The sequence below is a fragment of the Chiloscyllium punctatum genome, chromosome 14 (genome assembly GCF_047496795.1).
Source record: "Chiloscyllium punctatum isolate Juve2018m chromosome 14, sChiPun1.3, whole genome shotgun sequence".
Classification (NCBI taxonomy): domain Eukaryota; kingdom Metazoa; phylum Chordata; class Chondrichthyes; order Orectolobiformes; family Hemiscylliidae; genus Chiloscyllium; species Chiloscyllium punctatum.
The window spans coordinates 4,404,388-4,427,014 of record NC_092752.1 but is presented as its reverse complement, the minus strand read 5'-3'; the positions used below and the strand labels follow the sequence as shown (position 1 = coordinate 4,427,014).

At 46.8% G+C, this 22,627-nt stretch overlaps 1 protein-coding gene across 7 annotated transcripts in view; it reads right to left on the bottom strand.

The window, feature by feature from the left end:
- The window catches only part of LOC140485559 (electrogenic sodium bicarbonate cotransporter 1-like), a 219,164-nt gene that overhangs the window by 93,321 nt on the left and 103,216 nt on the right, over positions 1 to 22,627 (bottom strand). For all 7 annotated transcript variants that reach the window (XM_072583787.1, XM_072583788.1, XM_072583789.1 and 4 more), the window contains 3 exons: positions 14,518 to 14,631; positions 11,499 to 11,673; positions 6,745 to 6,878 (listed from right to left, as the gene is read on the bottom strand). In XM_072583787.1, coding sequence (XP_072439888.1) covers positions 6,745 to 6,878; positions 11,499 to 11,673; positions 14,518 to 14,631 — 423 coding nt within the window. The remainder of the gene's footprint in view (positions 1 to 6,744; positions 6,879 to 11,498; positions 11,674 to 14,517; positions 14,632 to 22,627) is intronic.

The following is a 22,627-nucleotide window of genomic DNA, read 5'->3' as shown; positions in this document are numbered from 1 at the left end:
TAAAATCTCGTGGTCAACCTAGCTAGCTTACTCCAGGTACTTTTCACTATACGCTTACTGAAACACATTGCAAAGTTAGGTCGAGGGCTGCCTGCATAAGAATGTTTTGAGTGGTCTGGCTTAGTCCATCACAATTGCTCCAGCCAATGGGAGTGAGGAGGAGAAGGAGCGTTAGTGGAGCACTGTTGGCTCCATGTCTCACAAACACCAACCTCCGCCCAACAACCATCAATTCATTCCAGAGGGTAGAATATTGCAGGAGAGCCAGCGCCCGGGCGGGGGCTTGGAGCCGGGGGGGGGTGGCGGGTACAGTTCAGTCCACTCTCTGGTATTAAGGCATGGATGAAGGTTGTCACAGCAACCAAGGAAGGGAGACTGGCAAGGTCATAGAGTTGGAAATGGGCATCTCTGTGACGCTGAGGAGGACCAATCTTCAGAAATTCATCAACACCAAAAAAACAGTTTGTTATTGTTGTGGACCAAAGAACTAAACCCTGTACTTCAGGGGGTTACATTAGGGGGAGAGTTTATACAAATGAAGCCTATTTACTCTAGAATTTAGAAAGTTAAGGGGTGATCTGATCAAAATCCTCAAAATATTAACAGGAAAAGTCAGGACTGAATAAGATAAACACTGGGTGGGGTTTCTATAGAGAACTAGGAGCATAGCCTGAGGGCCAGACTCTCCAGGAGAGACATTAGGAAGCACACACGAAGGGTGATAAAGGTTTGGAACTCTCTTCCACAAATGGCACTGGATGCTGGGTCAGTTGTCAATTTTAAATCTGAGAGAGATACATTCTGTTAAGCGAAGGTGTCAAGGGATATGAGAACCAGTCAAGGGGCTGAATGGCCTCCTCCAGTTTCTATGTCCCTAACTGAAGAAAAGGAATACAATTTAAAAAAAAATCGTTTCAAGGAATGTGGGAATTGCTACTAGCCTGTGTTGCCTCTTGATAAGCCCCTGTTGAATGAATGTGTCATTTGGCCATGTCAGAGGGCAAATAAGAGTGAGCAACACTGGCATGGGACTGGAGTCACATGTAGGCCAGAACAGGTAGGGCCTGCAGATTTCACAACAACCAATGACAGTTTCTCGGTCACCATGATTCTATGATTGGAGATGCCAGTGTTGGACTGGGGTGTGATTTTATATTGTAGATTTATTGAATTTAAATTCTACCAGTTGGCTTGGGAGGATATGAATCAACGTTTGCAGAACATTAATCTGGGTCTGTGGATTATGGTGACTTGAGCACTTTATGGTCATCACACACAGGAAACAATAGAATTGGTTGGAGGAGAGAGAGAGACCTACTTCCCAACACTCCAAAAGAGTCTCCATCTGCAGCTGAGCAACCTCATTTTCAGCTTTGCAAGTATGGTTTTGTTTTATTCTGCTGTGCTGGTGAGAAAGATGCTGAGTACAGTCTTTGCTTCCCTTGGAGTCATGTCTGTTCTGATCTTGGGAGAGGGAATCTGGCTGCTGTGCCCAGTTCCAAGCTGGCACAGCTGATTGGCAAACAACACAGCAGGTTACCCTGGAGGTGCACAGGAACCTGCCAGGTCACACAGAGTGACTGGTGCCAATGGAGCTGGTCACTGCACCAACAGGCAAATTGTTGACTACAGCAATGATGTTCACTTTAGTTCAGTTCCTGTGTGTGTGTGCGCGTGTGTGAGTGTGTGATGCATATGTGTGTGTATGTGTGGTGCGTGTGTTTGCGCTAAGGTGTGTACTGTCACTGCAATAATAATTACCCACAGCCACATCCTGAAACACTTATCTCTTTGCAGCAAGAATCTTGAGATGAAGGAGGAAGATAAAGAACAGAAACCAGGCCAAGGTCTCCTGTACTGTATACACTTCAGATAAAGCGTCATAGAGAGCTACAAAAAAAGCCCTTCGGCCCATTGAGTCTACGCCAGTCAGAAACTAGTCCCCTCACTATTCCAATCTCATTTGGCAGCACTTAGCCCATAGCCCTGTACACCTTGACATCACAATTGCATATCTAAATCCTTCTTCAATGTGATGGGGGTTCCTGCCTCTCCCATCCTCACAAACAGTGAGTTCCAGATTCGCTCCCCCCCCACCTCTGGGTGAGAAAGGGTTTCCTCACATCCCCACAAAGCCTCCTGCCCCTTCCTTTCAATTTTTGTACCTCCCCACCAGGGACACTGATCCCTCCACCAAGGGGAAACGTTCCTTCCTGTCAACCCTGTCTATCCCCCTTATCATTTTATCAATCTCAATCATGCCCCCTCTCAATCCCCACCAGCTCTAAGGAAACCAGTCAGTCCAATCCCTCTTCATCACTGGAGCTCTCCAGCCCAAGCAACATCCTGGTAAATCTCGCTCTGCACTCTCTCCAGGGCTATCATACCCCTCCCGTAATATGGATTCCAGAATTGAACATAATACTCTAGCCGTGGACTAACCAACACTTTATACAGTTCCGATATAACCTCTCTGCTTTTCAACTCTCTGCCTTAGCTAATAAAGGCAAGGATCCCATATGAATTCTTAACTGTTTTACCTCCCTGCCTTGCTACCTTAAGGGACTGGAGGACATATACACCAAGGTCTCTCTCATTCTCAGTGCTCCCCAGGGACCTCGTGTACATCAAGTGAAAGCTCATCAATCTGAACTGCTGTTTTTCTCCCAATGGACATTCCTGGACATGCTGAGGTTCTCCAGCACTTGCTGTAGTCTCCATTTTTATGACCCAGGGCATGTTTCCTTTCTACTGCCACTCCCTGATTGGTGAGAACAAATTGACATTACCCAGAGTGATGACGTGGTCAATTAGAGAGGTTTTGGACCGTATCTGAATTAGTTGTGGAAACAATTCAGCCAGGATTCATTCATAATGGGAAGAATAAATTATTTATTATAAAAACACTTAACTAAACTTGCAAAGATGATCAACAACAAAAAAACTAGTTTAAACCGTGCAGAGGAAGATATGACTTACAGACTTAATGATAGTAGAAAGTGAGGACTGCAAGTGCTGGAGATTAGAGTCAAGAGTGTGGCGCTGGAAAAGCTGATGAAGGGCTTTTGCCTGAAACGTCGATTCTCCTGCTCCTCGGATGCTGCCTGACCTGCTGTACTTTTCCAGCACCACACTCTCAACAAACTAATAAGAGTCGAACATTCCACAGAATATAATCAACAGCAAATAACAGACTCCCTGGAGTTCTCTGCGAAACCCAAAGACATTTGTGTCTCTGTGATTCACCAAATCTCATTAAATCTTCACAAGGGATCACAACTCGGAACTTTCCATGATCTGGCCTTAACCATTTGACCAAAGCCACTCCATCAGAGACTAGCTCCAAGACTGCTCATGGTCTGCTGGTCCACTTTCTGTCCTGCATTCCCTTGGATTACTGGATTACTCCAGCACTTACTGACAAGCACCAGCTCCAGCTTTTCAACAGCTGTAAGCCATTATTGCTCTAAACTCGCTCAGTTGCATGTAGCAAATCCTAAGAATTCTCTGTTGCTTAAATATTACCTTTTTCACAGAATGCTGGTTTGCAGTACAAGTTATATACTGTACAAGAGAAAGCAGGAATTGGCCATTACAGATTATTGGTCATTACTGCACTGCTGTCTGTGGGATGTTAAAACTCGCTCTGCATTTCTGGGAAACACTTCCAAAAGTGCTTCATTCTCTGTAAAGCAATGGAGGACATCCTGAAACAAATTTAGAGAATGCTGGAGAAACTCAGCAGGTCTGGCAGAATCTGTGGAGAGAGGAGCAAAGTAAATGCTTCAAGTCTGATCTGACATTTCTTCAGAAGTGCTTTCTCTGTGTTTCTCTCTGATTTCCGGCATCCATAGCTTTTTGTTTGTGTTTTGGGACGTCTTGAGATTGTGAAAGGTGCTATACAAATGCAAATCCCTTGTTTTAGTGAGGAAAGTAAATGATCTTAGTGTCACATTCTCTGCTGGCCAGACACCTGCTGACAGTTAATTAATTCACAACTCACTGAGCAGATTTTACCCCCTCAGATTAGCACCGGGTAGTAGCAGATGCTAACTTTTTTATAAAAAGAACATTTAAAAATAGATATTTATTTAAGCGTGTACTACTCATGCAAGGGTGAATCTCGTGTCAATGGGATACAGAGGCAGATCAAACAGTAAAAACCAAACCATACCTCCCATTGTTCTCAAGATCCAAAGAGAGTCATAGAATGATAACTGCACAGCTAGAGGCCATTTGGCCCATTGTGCTTGTACTGTGTTTGTAAGAGCTATTCAGACAATTATCTACATCCTTTTGGAAAGCCATGATTGAATTGACTTCCGCACAATATCAGGTAGCACATTCGAATCACGCACATATAAGACACAGCCTTTTTTTAGAGTCATAGAAATGTACAACATGGAAACAGACCCTTCGGTCCAACCCGTCCATGCCGACCAGATATCCCAACCCAATCTAGTCCCACCTGCCAACGGCCCATATCCCTCCAAACCCTCCCTATTCATGTACCCATCCAGGTGCCTTTTAAATGTTGCAATTGTACCAGCCTCCATCACTTCCTCTGGCAGCTCATTCCATACACATACCACTTCTGTGTGAAAAAGTTGCCCCTTAGGTCCTTTTTATATCTTTCCCCTCTCACCCTAAACCTATGCCCTCTAGTTCTGGACTCCCCAAACCCAGGGAAGAGACTTTATCTATGTATCCTATCCACGCCCCTCATAATTTTGTAAACCTCTATAAGGTCACCCCTCAGCCTCCGACGCTCCCGGGAAAACAGCCCCAGCCTGTTCAGCCTCTCCCTGTAGCTCAAATCCACCAACCCTGGCAACATCCTTGTAAATCTTTTCTGAATCCTTTCAAGTTTCACAACATCCTTCTGATTGGATGGTTTCGTTTTCCCAACCACAGTTAAACTTTTGCTCCTTCCCACCAGTTTCTCCCTATTTGCTCAGTCCCATCTCCATCAAATCCTTCTCCCTGTCACTATGTCTCTGACGAGAACAGCCCCAGCTTTAATCCAATCTATACTCGTTCCTGAAGACTCTTACACTGCCGAATCAGTCTTCACTGCACTCTGTCCAAAATCTTCATTTCCTTTCCCAAAAGCTGGCTGTTGTATTGACAGTTAGCACCTGAAAGGGTTAACTGACAACATGAAAGAAGCTCCGTCCATTGGGATAGAAAAAAACACTCCTGGGAGGAGCTAACCAGTTTCTTTAGATTGTGTACCAGAATGTTCCAGAAGCACTATTCTGTGCTGATTCTGAGGTCCCACAGAGGACATGACGTATCCCAGAGATAATGCGACCAGCTCTTCAGTTTATCAAGGTTGACCCTCTCTTCCACTGAAGACTTAGACTAACTAAACAAGAAGGATTGGTTGGTGCAAGTCCACCCAGACAGTTCAGATGTGCCCAAGAACATGACACTCAGATTATTTACTTCCCTCACCAAAACAAAAGAATTGCATTTGTATAGCACCTTTCACAATCTCAAGATGTTCCCAAAGTACCGGATACTGGAAATCAGACAGAAGCACAGAGAAAGCTGTGCTGAAGGGCAGAGATTATAAGGTGCCCAGGACTGGGTGTAAGTTGATGCCACACTGGTACAGATTCTCCAGAATGCCCTCAAATCTGTCCTCTACACTTGGTTGGCGGATCCAATCACAAAGGGATTGGGAAGGTTAAGAGAAACTGTTTGCCCCATTGGAAGGGTTGGTTACCCAAGGAAGGTGATTGAAGATAAAAGGACCATTTGGAGGTGGGTAAAGGTGAGGCTTGTTTGAGGTATGTGTAATTAAGCAGTGAGTTCCAATGATCTGGAACCAGCTGCATGGTGGGGCGGTGGGAGCACATTCACAAGGGGGAATTGAGAAAAGAAAGAAAACTCTGGAGGGCTCCAGGGAAAAAGCAGGGGAGCGCTGAGCTCTTTAAAGGGATGGCACTGGCATATTGGGGCTGAATGGCCTCCTGTGTTCGGTCAGTTTATGGGGTGGCTGGTACAAACTAAAGTTAGCTGCGACACACTGATGAAGAAATGAGGGAACAGTGCTCAGAGACACTCGACAGATCACAACAGATCCACTCAGTCTGCCCAACACCTTGTCAGGGTGAGGCACTTCGAGGTAAAATTCTGTTGATGAGAAATGGAAAGACCTTCCTGTTCCTCCCCAATTAACTAAGCCCCATCTAATTTCAGCCTCATTTAAACCTTGCTTTAACCTTCTCTGCTGTAGGTGGTGCAAACCCAGTCTCTCCAGCCCCTAGTACCTCTGCACCTACTCGAGGCCCTTTGCACTTTCCTGATAGAGCAACGCCCACGAATTAGAAATAAAGGTCCAGCCAACACCAAACAGTGTTTTGGAGACAGGAAGGACCCAGTACTTTATAACGCTTTATCCCAACCTCATCAATCCCAGAACTCTCAGGATCTTCTTTGCAAATATTTTTATTAGACAGTCACCAGAGGCTGGAATTGAACCGGGGTCCTGGTGCTGTGAGGCAGCAGTGCTAACCACTGAGCCATCGGGCCACTCAGCCACTGTGCCACCCCTGCGGTGCAGAAACAGGCCATTCGGCCCAACCAAGTCCCTGCTGGTGTTCTTGAGGTATCCTTCTTTTACTTCGCTTTGTTATGGACTAGGCCAGACCACACAATGTTTGCAAATAAGACCCTTTTGTGACATGTGCCCACTCTCGGACCGTGTTATGAAATTGCAGCAGTTGGTTTACTTACTTGCTGAAGCTGTACAGGAGACGTTCAAAGACCAGCACCGGCCCCGTGCTGCTAAGGATGGTGAGTGGCTGTCCAGCGAAAAGGCAGAAGACAGCTCCACTAATCGCTGTGCCCAAGAAACTCTCCAGCACACCCTGAGATAACATAAAAATCAGAATCAGAAACCTCCATCAGACATGTGGTCCTCAAATCCCCTTCGAAGGGGGTTTCTAATCTGACTAAAAGGCTGGGTCGGCAGCAGTGACCCCTGTTACATAGAATCATCGAATCCCTACAATGTGGAAACAACAAGTCCACACTGACCCTCTGAAAATTAACCCACCCAGACCCATTCCCCTATATTTACCTCCTGACTAATGCACCCAACCTACACATCCCTGTACACTGTGGGAAGTTTAATATGGGCAATTTACCAAACCTGCACATTTTTGGAGTGTGGGAGGAAACCGGAGCACCCGGAGGGAACCCACGCAGACACGGTGAGAACGTGCAAACTCCACACAGACAGTCGCCTGAGGCTGGAATTGAACCCGGGTCCCTGGCGCTATGAGGCATCAGTGCTAACCACTAAGCCACCAATGCCACCCCAGCCACTGTGCCACCCCTACAGTGCAGAAACAGGCCATTCGGCCCAAGCAAGTCCTTCCTGGTATTCTTGAGGTATCCTTCCTTTATTTCTTTGTTAAGGACCAGGCCAGATTACTCAAAACATTCTTGAGCAGGCAACCCAGGCCATAACTTTGCAATTTGTTTCGGTAAGTGTACAGTGAGAATTACTGGAAGTAAACTAGCTCGGTTGACTACTAGGTTTTAAAACAGACAGAAATTTATATTCACAAAATTACACAATGAAACACGAAGAACAGAATAAAGAACCACTACAGAACTCTATCTATCCAAACTAGGCTTAATTATGCTGTTCCGAATACAAACAACAGTCCCAATTAGCAGTAATACAAAGTGGAACAGATGCTTACAGGTTGAAGTTAGAAGGGCAGAAAGAGAGAGTGAGCCTGTTTCCACACAGCTCATTGTTGAACTCCTAACGAGTTCTGGACTGAACTTAACTGCTCAGCTAGAGAGCTGACCACTCCCCTTTCATTGTACAGGTCACTTCTAAAACATGACCACTTTGGCCTGAAGCCTCACCTGTTTACATATAAACAAAAAGGCCTCTCAATACACTTTAATCTCTGTAACAACCCAGTCTAATCAACACCAGGAGATGTTTACGACACTTCTGAAAAAAGACAATGACACAGTTTCCTTGAGAAAAGGAACAGCTTTTAAAAAAAAAGGGACCAGCTTTGTGACACCTTATATTGACTAATGAGCCTCCCCAGTAACATCTCAACAGTATTCACTTCCCCACTCTGTTTGTGTTGGTTCCACACTATCCCCAGTCCTTCCCTAATGGTGTTACAGAGCAATTCCTTCAAAAGAAATGTTGAAATCTATTACAAGTGATTGGCCTGTCAGCAGCAAATAAAAAAAATGTGATAAAAAGAAAAATGCATTTGATAAACACCCCAAACTGGAGATATGAGCAAGTATCAGAGTAAAATTCAATATTTATAGAGAAAGGGCAAGGCCGTGCTCATACTCTGAAAGGGCTAACCATCCTTCTGCTGTTCCACCATAAATCTGCAAACTTCTCCTTTTCATATATTGATCCAAATCCACATGGAGAGCTCTGAACTGCTCTCAGGTCACAGCCACTCTCTGGTTTAGTAGTGTTTGTTCAGTTTGGCCTTTCCTGGCTCTTTCTTCCAAAATATATCGGTTCATGTTTCTTGCTGTGAAATTGAATCTGCCACCCACCTGTCCATTTTACCACTTTACCTCCTGAAGCTTGGCCATAAAACCATAAAATATCGGTGCAGAATTAGGCCATTCAACCCATCCAGTCTGCCCCACCATTCGTCCATGGCTGATATGTTTCTCATCCCCAATCTCCTGCTCCCTCCCTGTAACCCACTGTTCATGTCTGGGAGAAGGAATGGAGGGCATTGTTATGAAGTTTGCAGGTGTCACAAACACGGGTGGAGGGACAGCTTTGCCGAGGGAGCACGGAGGCTGCAGATGGACTTGGGACAGGTTAGGAGTGTGGGCAAAGAAGTGGCAAATGGAATACAATGGGGGAAAAGTGTGAGGTTATGCACTTGCGTAGGAAGAATATAAGCGCAGACTATTTTGTAATTTGGGAAATACTTCAGAAATCAAAAGCACAAAGGGACTTAGGAATCCTAGTTCAGGATTCTGTTAAGGTTAACATGTAGGTACAGAATGGCAGTTTGGAAGGCAAATGCAATGTTAACATTAATTTCAAGAGGACTAGGATACTAGAGCAGGGATGCACTGCTGAGGCCTTATAGGGCTCGAATGAGACTGCATTTGGAGCATTGTGAGCAGTTTTGGGTCCCATATCTAAGGAAGGATGTGCTAGTGTTGGAAGGGATCCACAAGAGGTTTACAAGAATGATCCCAAGGATGAAGGGCTTGTCATAAAAGGAATGTTTAAGGACTCTTGGTCTATATTTGGGAATTTAGAAGGATGAGGTGGGATCTGATTGAAACTTACCCAATACTGAGAGGCCTGGAGAGGGTGGATATGGAGAAGATGTTCCCACCAGGAGGAGAGACTAGGACCTGAGGGCACAGCATCAGAGTGAAGGGACAACCCTTTAGAACTGAGATACGGAGGAATTTCTTCAGCCAGAGGTTGGGGAATCTGTGGGAGTCTTTGCCACAGTGGGCTGTGGAGGCCAAGTCACTGAGTGTCTTTAAGACAGAGATAGATGGATTGTTGATTAGGAAGGGGAATCAGGTTAAGGGGAGAAGGCAGGAGTTTGGGGATGAGAAACATATGACTGAATGGTGCAGCAGACTCAATGGGCCGAATGGCCTAATTCTGCTCCAATATCTTATTGCGTTATAGTCTATAGTCTAACCCTAGATCCTCTTACTGATCAAGAACCTATCAATCTCTGTCCCCTTCACTGTTTACTACATTTCCAAGCTTTGTGTGACCAGCAGACTGTTTCTCTGGAAGGACGGTGCTCCTGATACTGGGAGAAACAGTTGGACACTTTCCTCCAGTCTGTTTTCTAACTGTTCACCAGGACGCTCTGCTTGCAGTGCCTGTGAGCTAAACTTACAAACACACTGGCCTTCCAATCCCCCAGCCTCCACATTGCTGACAAGTCTCTAATGAAGACAGATGGCTTACCTCTATGTTGGAACATTCTTTGCAAAGTCTGAATCAATTGTAGCAAAGGATCAAAGGGATTTTGGGAAACTGATAAAGAAATTACTGTAGGTAGCGAGGCAGTTTGATAAGGTCACTGCTGAAGCAAAGCAAGCAACTGTGATGCTTTTCCAGACAATTACAACTGAAGAGGTGTTCTGTTAAACTTCCATAACCTTCACTTGGAGAATTGAGAGTAATTCTGATCTCCAGGTTACGAAATATGCAGCAGAGAAGATCAGAAATGGTTGACCACAGTGATACCCAAACTGCAAGAGGTACAGTCATCAAGAACGATTGAGCAGGGGGCTCTTTGGTCACGAAAAGAGAGTACTGAGGAATGACCTGATGCAGCACGGAAGGGGTGATAGAGAACAGCAACAGAGAAGATGTTTCTACTTACTGGTGAGACTTGAAATAGGAATCAGAAATTCCTGCCTTGGGCAACTGACTGTGTGGAGTTTGCACATTCTCCCCGTGTCTGTGTGGGTTTCCTCCGGGTGCTCCAGTTTCCTCCCACAGTCCAAAGATGTGCAAGTCAGGTGAATTGGCCATGCTAAATTGCCTGTAGTGTTAGGTGGATTAGTCAGGGGTGAATATAGGGGGGTTGGTTTTTTTTCAGCGGGTCGGTGTGGACTTGTTGGGCCGAAGGGCCTGTTTCCACACTGTAGGTAATCTAATCTAAAAGACTATCAGTCATAAATCCAACTGGGAATCCATGAGAGTAGGAGGAGTTTGCCATTTTTGAGAAGATTTGTAGCTCAGGTTGAGGTTTTGGATGTAGGTTTGCTCGCTGAGCTGGAAGGTTCATTTCCAGACGTTTTGTCACCACACTGGGTAACATCGTCAGTGAGAGTCTCCAGCTTTCTATTTATGTGGCTTGGTCTGTTAGGGTGGGTGATATCATTTCCGGTTCTTTTCCTCAGAGGTTGGTAAATGGGGTCCAAATCGATTGTTTATTGTTGGAGTTCCTGTTTGAATGTCAGGCCTCCAGGTATTCCTGTGTGTGTCTTTGTTTAGCGTGTCCTAGGATGGATATATTGACTCAGTCGGACTGGTGTCCCTCTTTGTCTGTGTGTTTCGACACTAGTGAGAATTGGTCATGACGTTTTGTGGTTAGTTGGTGCTCATGTATCCTGGTGGCTGGTTTCCTGCTCCTCTGTCCGATGTAGTGTTTGTTGCAGGCCTTGCAAGGTATTTTGTAAATGACGGTGTATATATGGGGAGAGTATGGATTGTACTCCTACAGGGATTATCAGGGCAATTGGTACCGATGAATTTATGGAGAATCTAGATAAAGACAAGTGATTAATGGAACAGTATGCTGATGGGGTGAGGTGAAGTGTGATTGGAGGAAAGAATAAGCCCCAGTTTAGAAGCATTGAGCCGAATGGCCCGATTCTGTAGCTGCAGGTGTGACAGGTTGAAGGAGGATGGCAGTCAGCGCGATGTGTCCACATGAGGACAATGTGGCGTCAGAGACAGTGGATAGACAACCAGAGCCTACCTGCATGTTGTCAGTGGCATCCCCCAGGAGACCTCCAAAGGTGATGGCATTGGTCACGGTGCCCAGGTAGATAAACAAAACGGCAGAAAGTGACTGGATGCTCAGTGCGTCATAAAAATCACTGGCAAACCATGGGATCTTCCTTCTGATATCAGCCATAAAACCCCCAAACAACCTGAGGAACAGAAAACATGAAACTGAGAACATTCATCAGAACATTCCTTCAGGGACAAAGCTGAGGGAGACCTCGAGTTCAACATTCCAGACCAGATCTCCAACCCCAACTCCACCCTCCTTCAGATCTCCTTTACAGAGGAACCTCGATTATCCGAATGACACAGGCAGGGAGTATTTTGTTCGGATAATCGAATGTTCGAAAAATCAAATGTTCAGATAATCAAATGCTGGATAACACAGTTAGCCAAGCGTCGGGACCTTGCAATCTTGTTCAGATAATCTGAAATTTAGATTAGTGAATACTGGATAATTGAGGTTCCTCTGTATTCAAAACAGGAGCTGGAGTAAATTATTTCAAACCGAGGTATCTGAGAGAATGCAGTGTGTGAAACGTGCCAATGACACTGCCATGTTTAATTTTATTGTTTCAAATTAAAATCAAGTCACTCAAAATAAAGTATTGGGGAATGCAACGTTAGAGAATCAACAATAGATCATTAGACCCAAGAGTAAGAGTAGGCCATTCAGACCCTCTTAACTGTTCCATCATTCAAGAAGATCATGGCTGATCTGGGTTTGGTCCCAACTCCACCTTCCTGCCCGTCTCACTGTGCCCTCCCATTACCTTGGACTTCCTTCTCACGTAAAAACCTGTCTGACTCAACCTTGGATATATAATCAAGGACCGAGTGTCCACTGAGCTTTGGGGAAAAGAATTCCAAAAACAAACGACCCTGTGAGAGAGAAATTCCTCCTCAGTCTCTGACAGAACCCTTACTTTTGAAATGGTCTCTGGTCACATTCTAGATTTCCCTTTGAGAGGAAACATTCTCTTAGAGCATCTGCCCGAACAAGCCACTCCCTCAGGATTCTTCAATATAACGTACTTTGCCACAGCTGTCCCACAGAATCAAACAGGTTCATTCCTACAGTGGGAAGATGTTGTGATGCTAAATCTGGCAACTATTTGGAACAGATGGAAGAGAAGCAGGAATATACCATACAGTCCTCTAACCAGCACCACCACTGAGACTTGTTCTGGTATCTGACTGGGTTATCAGTTAGGAGGCTGGTATCTGACTGTTCCCAGTTAGCAGGCTGGCATCTGACTGGGTTCCCAGTTAACAAGCTGGTATCTGACTGGGTTCCTAGTTAGATTAGATTAGATTCCCTGCAGTGTGGAAACAGGCCCTTTGACCCAACAAGTCCACACCGACCCTCCGAAGTGTAACCCACACAGACCCATTCCCCTCTTGTCTAATACACCTAACACAATGGGCAATTTAGCATGGCCAATCCACCCTGACCTGCACATCTTTCGACTGTGGGAGGAAACTGGAGCACCCGGAGCAAACCCACGCAGACACGGGGAGAATGTGCAAACTCCACACAGACAGTCACCTGAGGTTGGAATCAAACCCAGGTCCCTGGTGCTGTGAGGCTGCAGGGCTAACCACTGAGCCACCAAGCCACTTAGCAGGCTGGTATCTGACTGTGTTCCCAGTTAGCAGGCTGGTATCTGACTGTTCCCAGTAAGCAGGCTGGTATCTGACTGCGCTCCCACTTAGCAGGCTGGTATCTGACTGTTCCCAGTTAGCAGGCTGGTATCTGACTGCGCTCCCACTTAGCAGGCTGGTATCTGACTGTTCCCAGTAAGCAGGCTGGTATCTGACTGTTCCCACTTAGCAGGCTGGTATCTGACTGTTCCCAGTAAGCAGGCTGGTATCTGACTGCGCTCCCACTTAGCAGGCTGGTATCTGACTGTTCCCAGTAAGCAGGCTGGTATCTGACTGTTCCCACTTAGCAGGCTGGTATCTGACTGTTCCCAGTAAGCAGGCTGGTATCTGACTGTTCCCACTTAGCAGGCTGGTATCTGACTGTTCCCAGTTAGCAGGCTGGTATCTGACTGCGCTCCCACTTAGCAGGCTGGTATCTGACTGTTCCCAGTAAGCAGGCTGGTATCTGACTGTTCCCAGTAAGCAGGCTGATATCTGACTGTTCCCAGTAAGCAGGCTGGTATCTGACTGTTCCCAGTTAGCAGGCTGGTATCTGACTGTTCCCAGTTAGCAGGCTGGTATCTGTCTGTGTTCCCAGTTAGCAGGCTGGTATCTGACTGTTCCCAGTTAGCAGGCTGGTATCTGACTGTTCCCAGTTAGCAGGCTGGTATCTGTCTGTGTTCCCAGTTAGCAGGCTGGTATCTGACTGCGCTCCCACTTAGCAGGCTGGTATCTGACTGTTCCCAGTTAGCAGGCTGGTATCTGACTGTTCCCAGTTAGCAGACTGGTATCTGTCTGGGTTCTGACTCATTTGTGGCTAAGCTTCTGCCACAGCGCTATTTTCCCATATTATCCCCATATCCGTCGTATCGGTCAATCCTGACACTGAATGACGCTGGGTGTTATGTATTACAGGTTAGGACACTTTTATTGGTCAGGGGAAGGTGAGGACTGCAGATGCTGGCGATCAGAGTCAGAGAGTGTGGTGCTGGAAAAGCACAGCAGGTCAGGCAGCATCCGAGGAGCAGCCATTCCTGATGAAGAGCTTATGCTCAAAACGCCGACTCTCCTGTTCCTCAGTATCTGCCTGACCAGCTGTGCTTTTCCAGCACCACACTTTTCGACTGCATTATTGGCCGTCTGTTTTGAGTGGGAGGGGAACACACTGACCTAGACCCTCTACAGGTGCCAGCCTTTCCTCTAGCATCTTTGAGATCCACCAGATTGACCAGGTGCAGGAGCTCCAGGCCAACGTTGCAGCAATAAAGGTTGGTCTAGTCAGCGATGGCCACAGCCCATATACAAACAGCTAAATAATGTCATCCTGCTGGACCTGTGATTCCTACCTTCCTGTTTTCTTCAGTTCGTCTGGGATTTCATGGCCACCACCTCCTTGTCCCCCATCGTGAGGCATGTCTCCGTTCATCTGGATAGCTTCCCCTCCGGCAAACATGTTCTTCCTGTTAAAAAGGAAGGTGTTACACTGAAACATTGGCCTTCAAACTGCTGCACTTGGGTTGAATAACACCTCTGTGTTTTGTTGGGTTTGCTGAATAGGTCAAAGTGGCTCATCATGGTGAAGACCTATGGCCTGGAATTGAAGGTCCATCCGCTCCCCCGCACACCGCCCCCACCCCCCCACCCACCACAACCATCCCCCCCGGTGAGTTTGGGTTTATTTGACCAGGCTGGGACCCCTCTCCCCCCCGCCTCAGTAAGACAATAAACAATAGACAATAGGTGCAGGAGTAGGCCTTTGAGACTGCACCACCATTCAATATGATCAGTATCCTGTTCCTGCCTTATCTCCATAACCCTTGATTCCACTATCTTTAAGAGCTCTATCCAGCTCTTTCTTAAATGAGTCCAGAGACTGGGCCCTCCAATGCCCTCTGGGGCAGAGCATTCCACACACCCACCACTCTCTGGGTGAAGAAGTTTCTCCACATCTCTGTCCTAAATGGTCTACCCCGTATTTTTAAGCTGTGTCCTCTGGTTCGGCACTAACCCATTGGTGGAAACATGTTTCCTGCCTCCAGAGTGTCCAAACCTTTAATAATCTTGTACGTCTCAATCAGATCCCCTCTCAGTCTTCTAAACTCAAGGGTATACAAGCCCAGTCGCTGCAGTCTTTTAGTGTAAGGTAATCCCGCCATTCCAGGAATTGGCCTCGTGAACCTACGCTGCACTCCCTCAATAGCCAGAATGTCTTTCCTCAAATTTGGAGACCAGAACGGCACATAGTACTCCAGGTGTGGTCTCACCAGGGCCCTGTGCAGCTGCAGAAGAACCTCTTTGCTTCTATACTCAATCCCTCTTGTTTTGAAGGCCAGCATGCTATTAGCCTTCTTCACTACCTGTTGTACCTGCATGCTTACATTCATTGACTGGTGTACAAGAACACCCAGATCTCTTTGTACTGCCCCTTTACCTAAATTGATTCCATTTAAGTAGTAATCTGCCTTCCTGTTCTTGCCACCAAAGTGAATAAACATACATTTATCCACATTAAACTGCATCTGCCATGCATCTGACCACTCCCCTAACCTGTCCAGGTCACCATGTAATCTCCTAACATTCTCATCACATTTTACCCTGCCACCCAGCTTAGTATCATCAGCAAATTTGCTAATGTTATTACTAATACCATCTTCTATATCATTAACATATATTGTAAAAAGCTGCGGTCCCAGTACTGATCCCTGCAGTACCCCACTGGTCACTGCCTGCCATTCCGAAATGGAGCCGTTTATCACTACTCTTTGTTTCCTATCAGCCAACCAACTTTCAGTCCAAGTTAGTACTTTGCCCCCAATACCATGCACCCTACTTTTGCTCACTAACCTCCTATGTGGGACTTTATCAAAAGCTTTCTGAAAGTCCAGGTACACTACATCTACTGGATCTCCCTCGTCCATCTTCAGAGTTACATCCTCAAAAAATTCCAGAAGATTAGTCAAGCATGATTTCCCCTTCATAAATCCATGCTGACTCTGACCTATCCTGTTACTACTATCCAGATGTGTCGTAATTTCATCCTTTATAATAGACTCCAGCATCTTTCCCACCACTGAGGTCAGACTAATTGGTCTATAATTTCCAGCTTTCTCTCTCCCACCTTTCTTAAAAAGTGGCATAACATTAGCCACCCTCCAATCCGCAGGAACTGATCCCGAATCTATCGAACTCTGGAAATTAATCACCAACGCATCCACGATTTCTCGAGCCACCTCCTTCAGTACCCTGGGATGTAGACCATCAGGCCCAGGGACTTATCAACCTTCAGACCTAACAGTCTCTCCAACACCAATTCCTGGCAAATATAAATTTGCTGAAGTTCAGATCCTTTAGCCATTGTTACCTCAGGGAGATTGCTCGTGTCTTCCCCAGTGAACACAGATCTGAAGTACCAATTCAATTCTTCTGCCATTTCTTTGTTCCCTGTAATATATTCCCCTGTTTCTGTCTTCAAGGGCCCAATTTTAGTCTTCACCATTTTTTTGCTTTTCACAGACCTAAAAAAGCTTTTACTATCCTCCTTTATATTTTTGGCCAGTTTACCTACTTACCTCATTTTTTTCTCTGCGTATTTCCTTCTTAGTAATCCTCTGTTGTTCTTTAAAAGCTTCCCAGTCCTCCGTTTTCCCACTTATCTTTGCTATGTTATACTTTTTCTCTTTTAACTTTATATGTTTCTTAACTTCCCTCGTCAGCCACGGCCACCCATGCCTCCTCCTAGGATCTTTCTTCCTTTTTGGAATGAACTGATCCTGCATCTTCTGCATTATACACAGAAATATCTGCCATTGTTCCTCCACTGTCATCCCTGCTAAGGTATTGCACCATTGAACTTTGGCCAGCTCCTCCCTCATAGCTCCATAGTTCCCTTTATTCAACAAAAATGTTGTCACTACCGATTGTACCCTCTCCCTCTCAAATTGCAGATCGAAGCTTATTGTATTATGGTCACTACTTCCTAATGGCTCCTTCACTTCGAGGTCCCTGATCAATTCTGGCTCGTCGCACAATACCAGATCCAGAATTGCCTTCTCCCTGGAGGGCTCCAGCACTAGCTGTTCTAAGAATCCATCTCTGAGGCACTCCTTAAAGTCTCTTTCTTGAGGTCCAATACCATCCTGATTCTCCCAGTCTACCTTCATGTTGAAATCCCCCATAACAACTGTAGTAATATCTTTGCGACAGGCCAATTTCAGTTCCTGATTCAACTTACATCCAACATCCAAACTACTGTTTGGGGGCCTGTAGATAACTCCCAAGAAGGTCCTTTTACCCTTAGTATTTCTCAGCTCTATCCACACTGACTCTACATCCCCTGATCCTAGGTTCCCCTGCGCAAGAGACTGAATATCATACCTTACCAACATGGCCACCCCACCCCCTCTGCCCGTCAGTCTGTCCTTACGATAGCACGTATAGCCTTTAATATTCATTTCCCAGGCCCTGTCCACTTGAAGCCACGTCTCAGTTATCCCTACAATATCGTATCTGCCAATTTCCAAAAGAGCCTCAAGCTCATCCATCTTATTTCTAATGCTTTGTGCATTCATGTATAGTATTTTTAATTTGTTACTGCCCTCACCCTTCCCATCAGCTCCTATTTCACTCACCCTTGCAGCATGATCCCTTTTGAATTTTCTGCCTCATTGATACAGTTGTCTTTCTTGACTTCCCTTGTTCTAACTTTCCCTTCAATTTCCTTCTTAAACATCCAGTTTGTCCCCTCCCCACCGCTACTTAGTTTAAATGTAGCTGTGTTGCAGTAGCAAACCTGCCTGCCAGAATGCTAGTCCCTAACCAATTAAGGTGCAAACCGTCTCTCTTGTAGAATTTATGCTTACCACAAAACTTACCCCAGTGATCCAAGAATTTAAATCCTTGCTTCCTGCAAAAGGTCCCCAACCACACGTTCAGTCCATTATCTCCCTGTTTCTGGCCTCACTAGCCCAAAGAACTGGAAGCCTCGTGGGCAGCTCCTGCTGGACTTCCTTTGTTGCTGCCAATTAACAACTTCAGGTGGACAATTATACTTCACTTTAGTGTCCTCATTCTGATGGTATCAATATTCACCATGCCCATTTAGCCAGGCTGATATCTGACTGGGTTCCCAGTTGGCAGGTTGGTATCTGACTGGGTTCCCAGATGGCAGGCTGGTATCTGACTGGGTTCCCAGATGGCAGGCTGATATCTGACTGGGTTCCCAGATGGCAGGCTGATATCTGACTGGGTTCCCAGTTGGCAGGCTGGTATCTGACTGGGTTCCCAGTTAGCAGGCTGATATCTGACTGGGTTCCCAGTTAGCAGGCTGATATCTGACTGGGTTCTGCTGATGGCTGAAGGAACCAGATTTGGAAAATGAGAGAATCATGGATGGGATTCACTGGAAATCAACCCCTTCCTCCTCACACCACTCCCTAAACCTGCTGGACCCTCTCCTGCCATTATGGAACAGCTTCTTCCCTGCTGTTATCAGGCTGATGAAGGGACCCTCATATATTAGAGTTAGCCTTACTCTGCACCTTTTCTGTTGCTGTAACACTATATTCTGCATTCTGTTCTATTACCCTGATGTACTTATGAAAGGCGTAATTTGCCTGGTTGGCATGCAAAACAATACATTTCATTGTATCTCAGTACGTGACAATAATCAATCAAATCATATCCAATCACTGATCTGCTCAGCAGTTCAACCTGTGAGTGGTAGCGGAGTGCATTATTTCCCCCTCCAACTCTATTTTGATTTAGTCCCTGCCCTCCCCTTCACTGTTTGATCACACAGCATTGCCCTTTGATGTGTAGGGCACGGCTTGTCACTGGCCAATGGGGTGTTTCCTTTCTTCCTGGTGGTGGAAATTGAATAAAGATTCGTGCACCTTGTGACCTTGTGTCTCTCACTGTGTCTCACACCTGCACACACACACACCCTGGGGGCTGGGGAAAAAAAATCAAAAAGAGAAAGAAAAACAAAACCCTGTGAGTGGTAGCAGTACCGGCCACAACCATGTGGCTTCACAGTGGCGCCACTGAGCAATGTAGAGCTCAGTCTAGAGTCTTGGATTGGCTGCCTTCAGGGGATGGGGTGGGGATGGGATCACCGCTGCCCAGTTACACACCTGATTGATGCTCCATCCAGCAGTGCATCCTGAAAAGAGGGAATGGTGAATTCTTGCTGACTGTCCAGCTAAAAGCAAGACCCCCATCACCACCAATAATGACCACCAAGGGGGTGGGCAGATACCTCCATACCAGAGTCAACACCACGTTAAAGAGAGGCTTTGGGTAATAGAACCACATTCACAAACGTGGAACTAGTCTGAATCTATTCACAGAGAAGGGAGTTATTTAAGCAAGGGTGAAAGTTCAACCAAAAAATCCTTTATATTGTGATGGTAGCAACCAGACACTATTTTTAACTGGCCACAACTGGAATAGCTCACAAGAGATTAAAATATAGAACAGAAAGATATTCCAAAACTTTTATGATACCATCTCCATCTATTATTGTTTGGAAGCCAAAATATTTTATCTTATCTAGACAGAGAGAAGTTGTTCTTGCCCATCAAAGAAAAAAAGAGAGGGTGCAGATTTGGAAAATTGTGCAAATGAAGCAAAGGTGAAGTGTGAAAAATCACTTTTATACAGTGAGTAGTTCGGGCCTGGGAGTGTGGAGGAGGCAGGTTCAACCGAGGCATTCCAGGCGGGATTAGATGGCTAGTTCGTTAGAAACGGTGTGCAGGGAAGTGAGGAAAAGGCAGGAGATTGGCGTTAGGGGATGGAGCTGGTGCAGGCACGATGGGCTGAATAGCCTCTTTCTGCACTGTAACGATTCTGTCATCTATGGCCTTAGGCAAGCGATTACTGTTGTATAGTTCTGACTGGTTCCTCAATGGAACACACTCAAAAAGGTGAGGCGGTGGGGAAGATCTGGGTTTGACCTTTCAAAGAGTTTTCAGCTGCTGGGGCTCTGAGCTTCTGTCTAATCCTGCCACCCCCATCCCCCCTTCCAACCCCGCACCCTCCATCCCCCTTCCTCTCTCCTCCTTAACACTCCTCTTTGATGGAAAGTGTGGTGACCTGATGTGTCTCAGAGGCTGGGTGCCTGTAGTTGGTAGGGTCGCATGGTGCTGGGTTCGAACCCCTGCATCTCACTGCCTCTGCCCAAATCAAACTCTGGGGAGGGAGCAGCATTGCTGTGTGACTGTTGTCTGAAGTCAGCAGGCTGGCCTCAGAGCTCCCACACAACAGCAACAACATAAAAAAACAAACATTCTGCCTGCCTTGCTTGTTCCCCTACCTCCTGATGCTGCCTGCCTTGCTGTGTTCCCTCTCCCTCCTGATGCTGCCTGCCTTGCTGTGTTCCCCTACCTCCTGATGCTGCCTGCCTTGCTGTGTTCCCCTACCTCCTGATGCTGCCTGCCTTGCTGTGTTCCCCTACCTCCTGACGCTGCCTGCCTTGCTGTGTCCCTCTCCCTCCTGACGCTGCCTGCCTTGCTGTGTCCCTCTCCCTCCTGATGCTGCCTGCCTTGCTGTGTCCCTCTCCCTCCTGACGCTGCCTGCCTTGCTGTGTCCCTCTCCCTCCTGACGCTGCCTGCCTTGCTGTGTCCCTCCCCCTCCTGACGCTGCCTGCCTTGCTGTATCCCTCCCTCCTGATGCTGCCTGCCTTGCTGTGTTCCCCTCCCTCCTGATGCTGCCTGCCTTGCTGTGTTCCCCTCCCTCCTGACGCTGTCTGCCTTGCTGTGTTCCTCTCCCTCCTGATGCTGCCTGCCTTGCTGTGTTCCCTCTCCCTCCTGATGCTGCCTGCCTTGCTGTGTTCCCTCTCCCTCCTGATGCTGCCTGCCTTGCTGTGTTCCCCTCCCTCCTGACGCTGCCTGCCTTGCTGTGTTCCCTCTCTCTCCTGACGCTGCCTGCCTTGCTGTGTTCTTTCAGCTTCCTGTTTGTCTACTTTGGATTCCAGCATCTGCAATTTTTTTTGTCTCTAAACAGGAAGAGTAGGCCATTCTGCCCATCGAGTCTGCTCCACCATTCAGTAAGATCGTGGCTGATCTGATCATAGGGTCAGAGTGATGTACAGCACGCAAACAGACCTCTGGGACCAACCCGTCCATGCCAACCAGATATCCTAACCTAATCTAGTCCCATTTGCCAGCATTTGGCCCATATCCCTCTAAACCCTTCCTATTCATATACCCATCCAGATGCCTTTTAAATGTTGTAATCGTACTAGACTCCACTACTTCCTCTGGCAGCTCATTTCATACACACAACTCCACTTTCCTACCTTTTCCCACAACCTCTTGATTCCCTTTGATGATTAAAACTTTGTCTCTCCCAGCCTTGATAGCCCTCTACAGTGAAGAGTTCCACAGATCCGTTCCCCTCTGGGAGGAAGGTCCTCCTCATCTCCATCTGAAGTCAATGAGGACTTAAGGGCCTCACCCTGCCTCCCCACTACAATTATTTCAGCTCGAGGTGGGAGAAGGAAGAGTTGGCCAATCTTTTTAATATGGGCAGGTTGTTGGAGTGGAAGTTTGGGGAGATAGGAGGACATCAGTCTGAGCACAATTCATGGAGGGTTCGGTGGGGACATGGGACCCGGGGGGGGAGGGGAGGGTGGGGGGTGGGGGGAAAGGCCAATGGTTAGCATTGAGAGTCACCCTTGTTTCTGAGCAGCCTGAACCCCTCGCGCCCATCAGCCCTCACCCTGTGGGAACCCTCCAGACCACATGTACCTGGCGTGTGGGAGGTTTCTCATCCTGGGTTTCTGATTTTGTGGAGTGGGGCGTTGCTGCCAAGTGCTGGGGCTGGCAGTTTCAGATTGCCCAATAACTCAGGGACTTCCCAACGCAGGCAGCCAATCAGCTGTCTGATTGCCAGAGATTGCCTGGGCTCTCTCAATTTCGACTGGCACAGGTTTCTCTCCTGGACACTTTCCCACTTCTGGACTTAGTCCAAAAACAGGAAGGCCCTGCCCTCCGTATCAACCTCTGTCTGACTCCATACCCTGTGAAGCACTTTCATAGAATCCCTACAGTGTGGAAGCAGGCCATTCAGCCCATTGAGTCACACTCACCCTCCAAAGAGCATCTCACCCAGACCCACACCATCCCTGTAACCCTGCATTTCCCATGGCTAACCTATACATCCCTGACCAGTATGGGTAATTTAGCATGGCCTATCTACCTAACCTGCACATCTTGGAGGAAACCGGAGCACCCGGAGGAAACCCACACAGACACGGGGAGAATACGCAAACTCCACACAGACAGTCACCTGAGGCTGGAATCAAATCTGGGTCCTCGGTGCTGTGAGGCAGCAGTGCTAACCACTGAGCCACCGTGCTGCTGCTCCAGGGCCTACACTTTCGAGAGTACTAAAGGTGCTACATAAATGCACATTGCTGTTGTTGCTATTTCTTGAACTCAGGGACTGCTGGTGGAA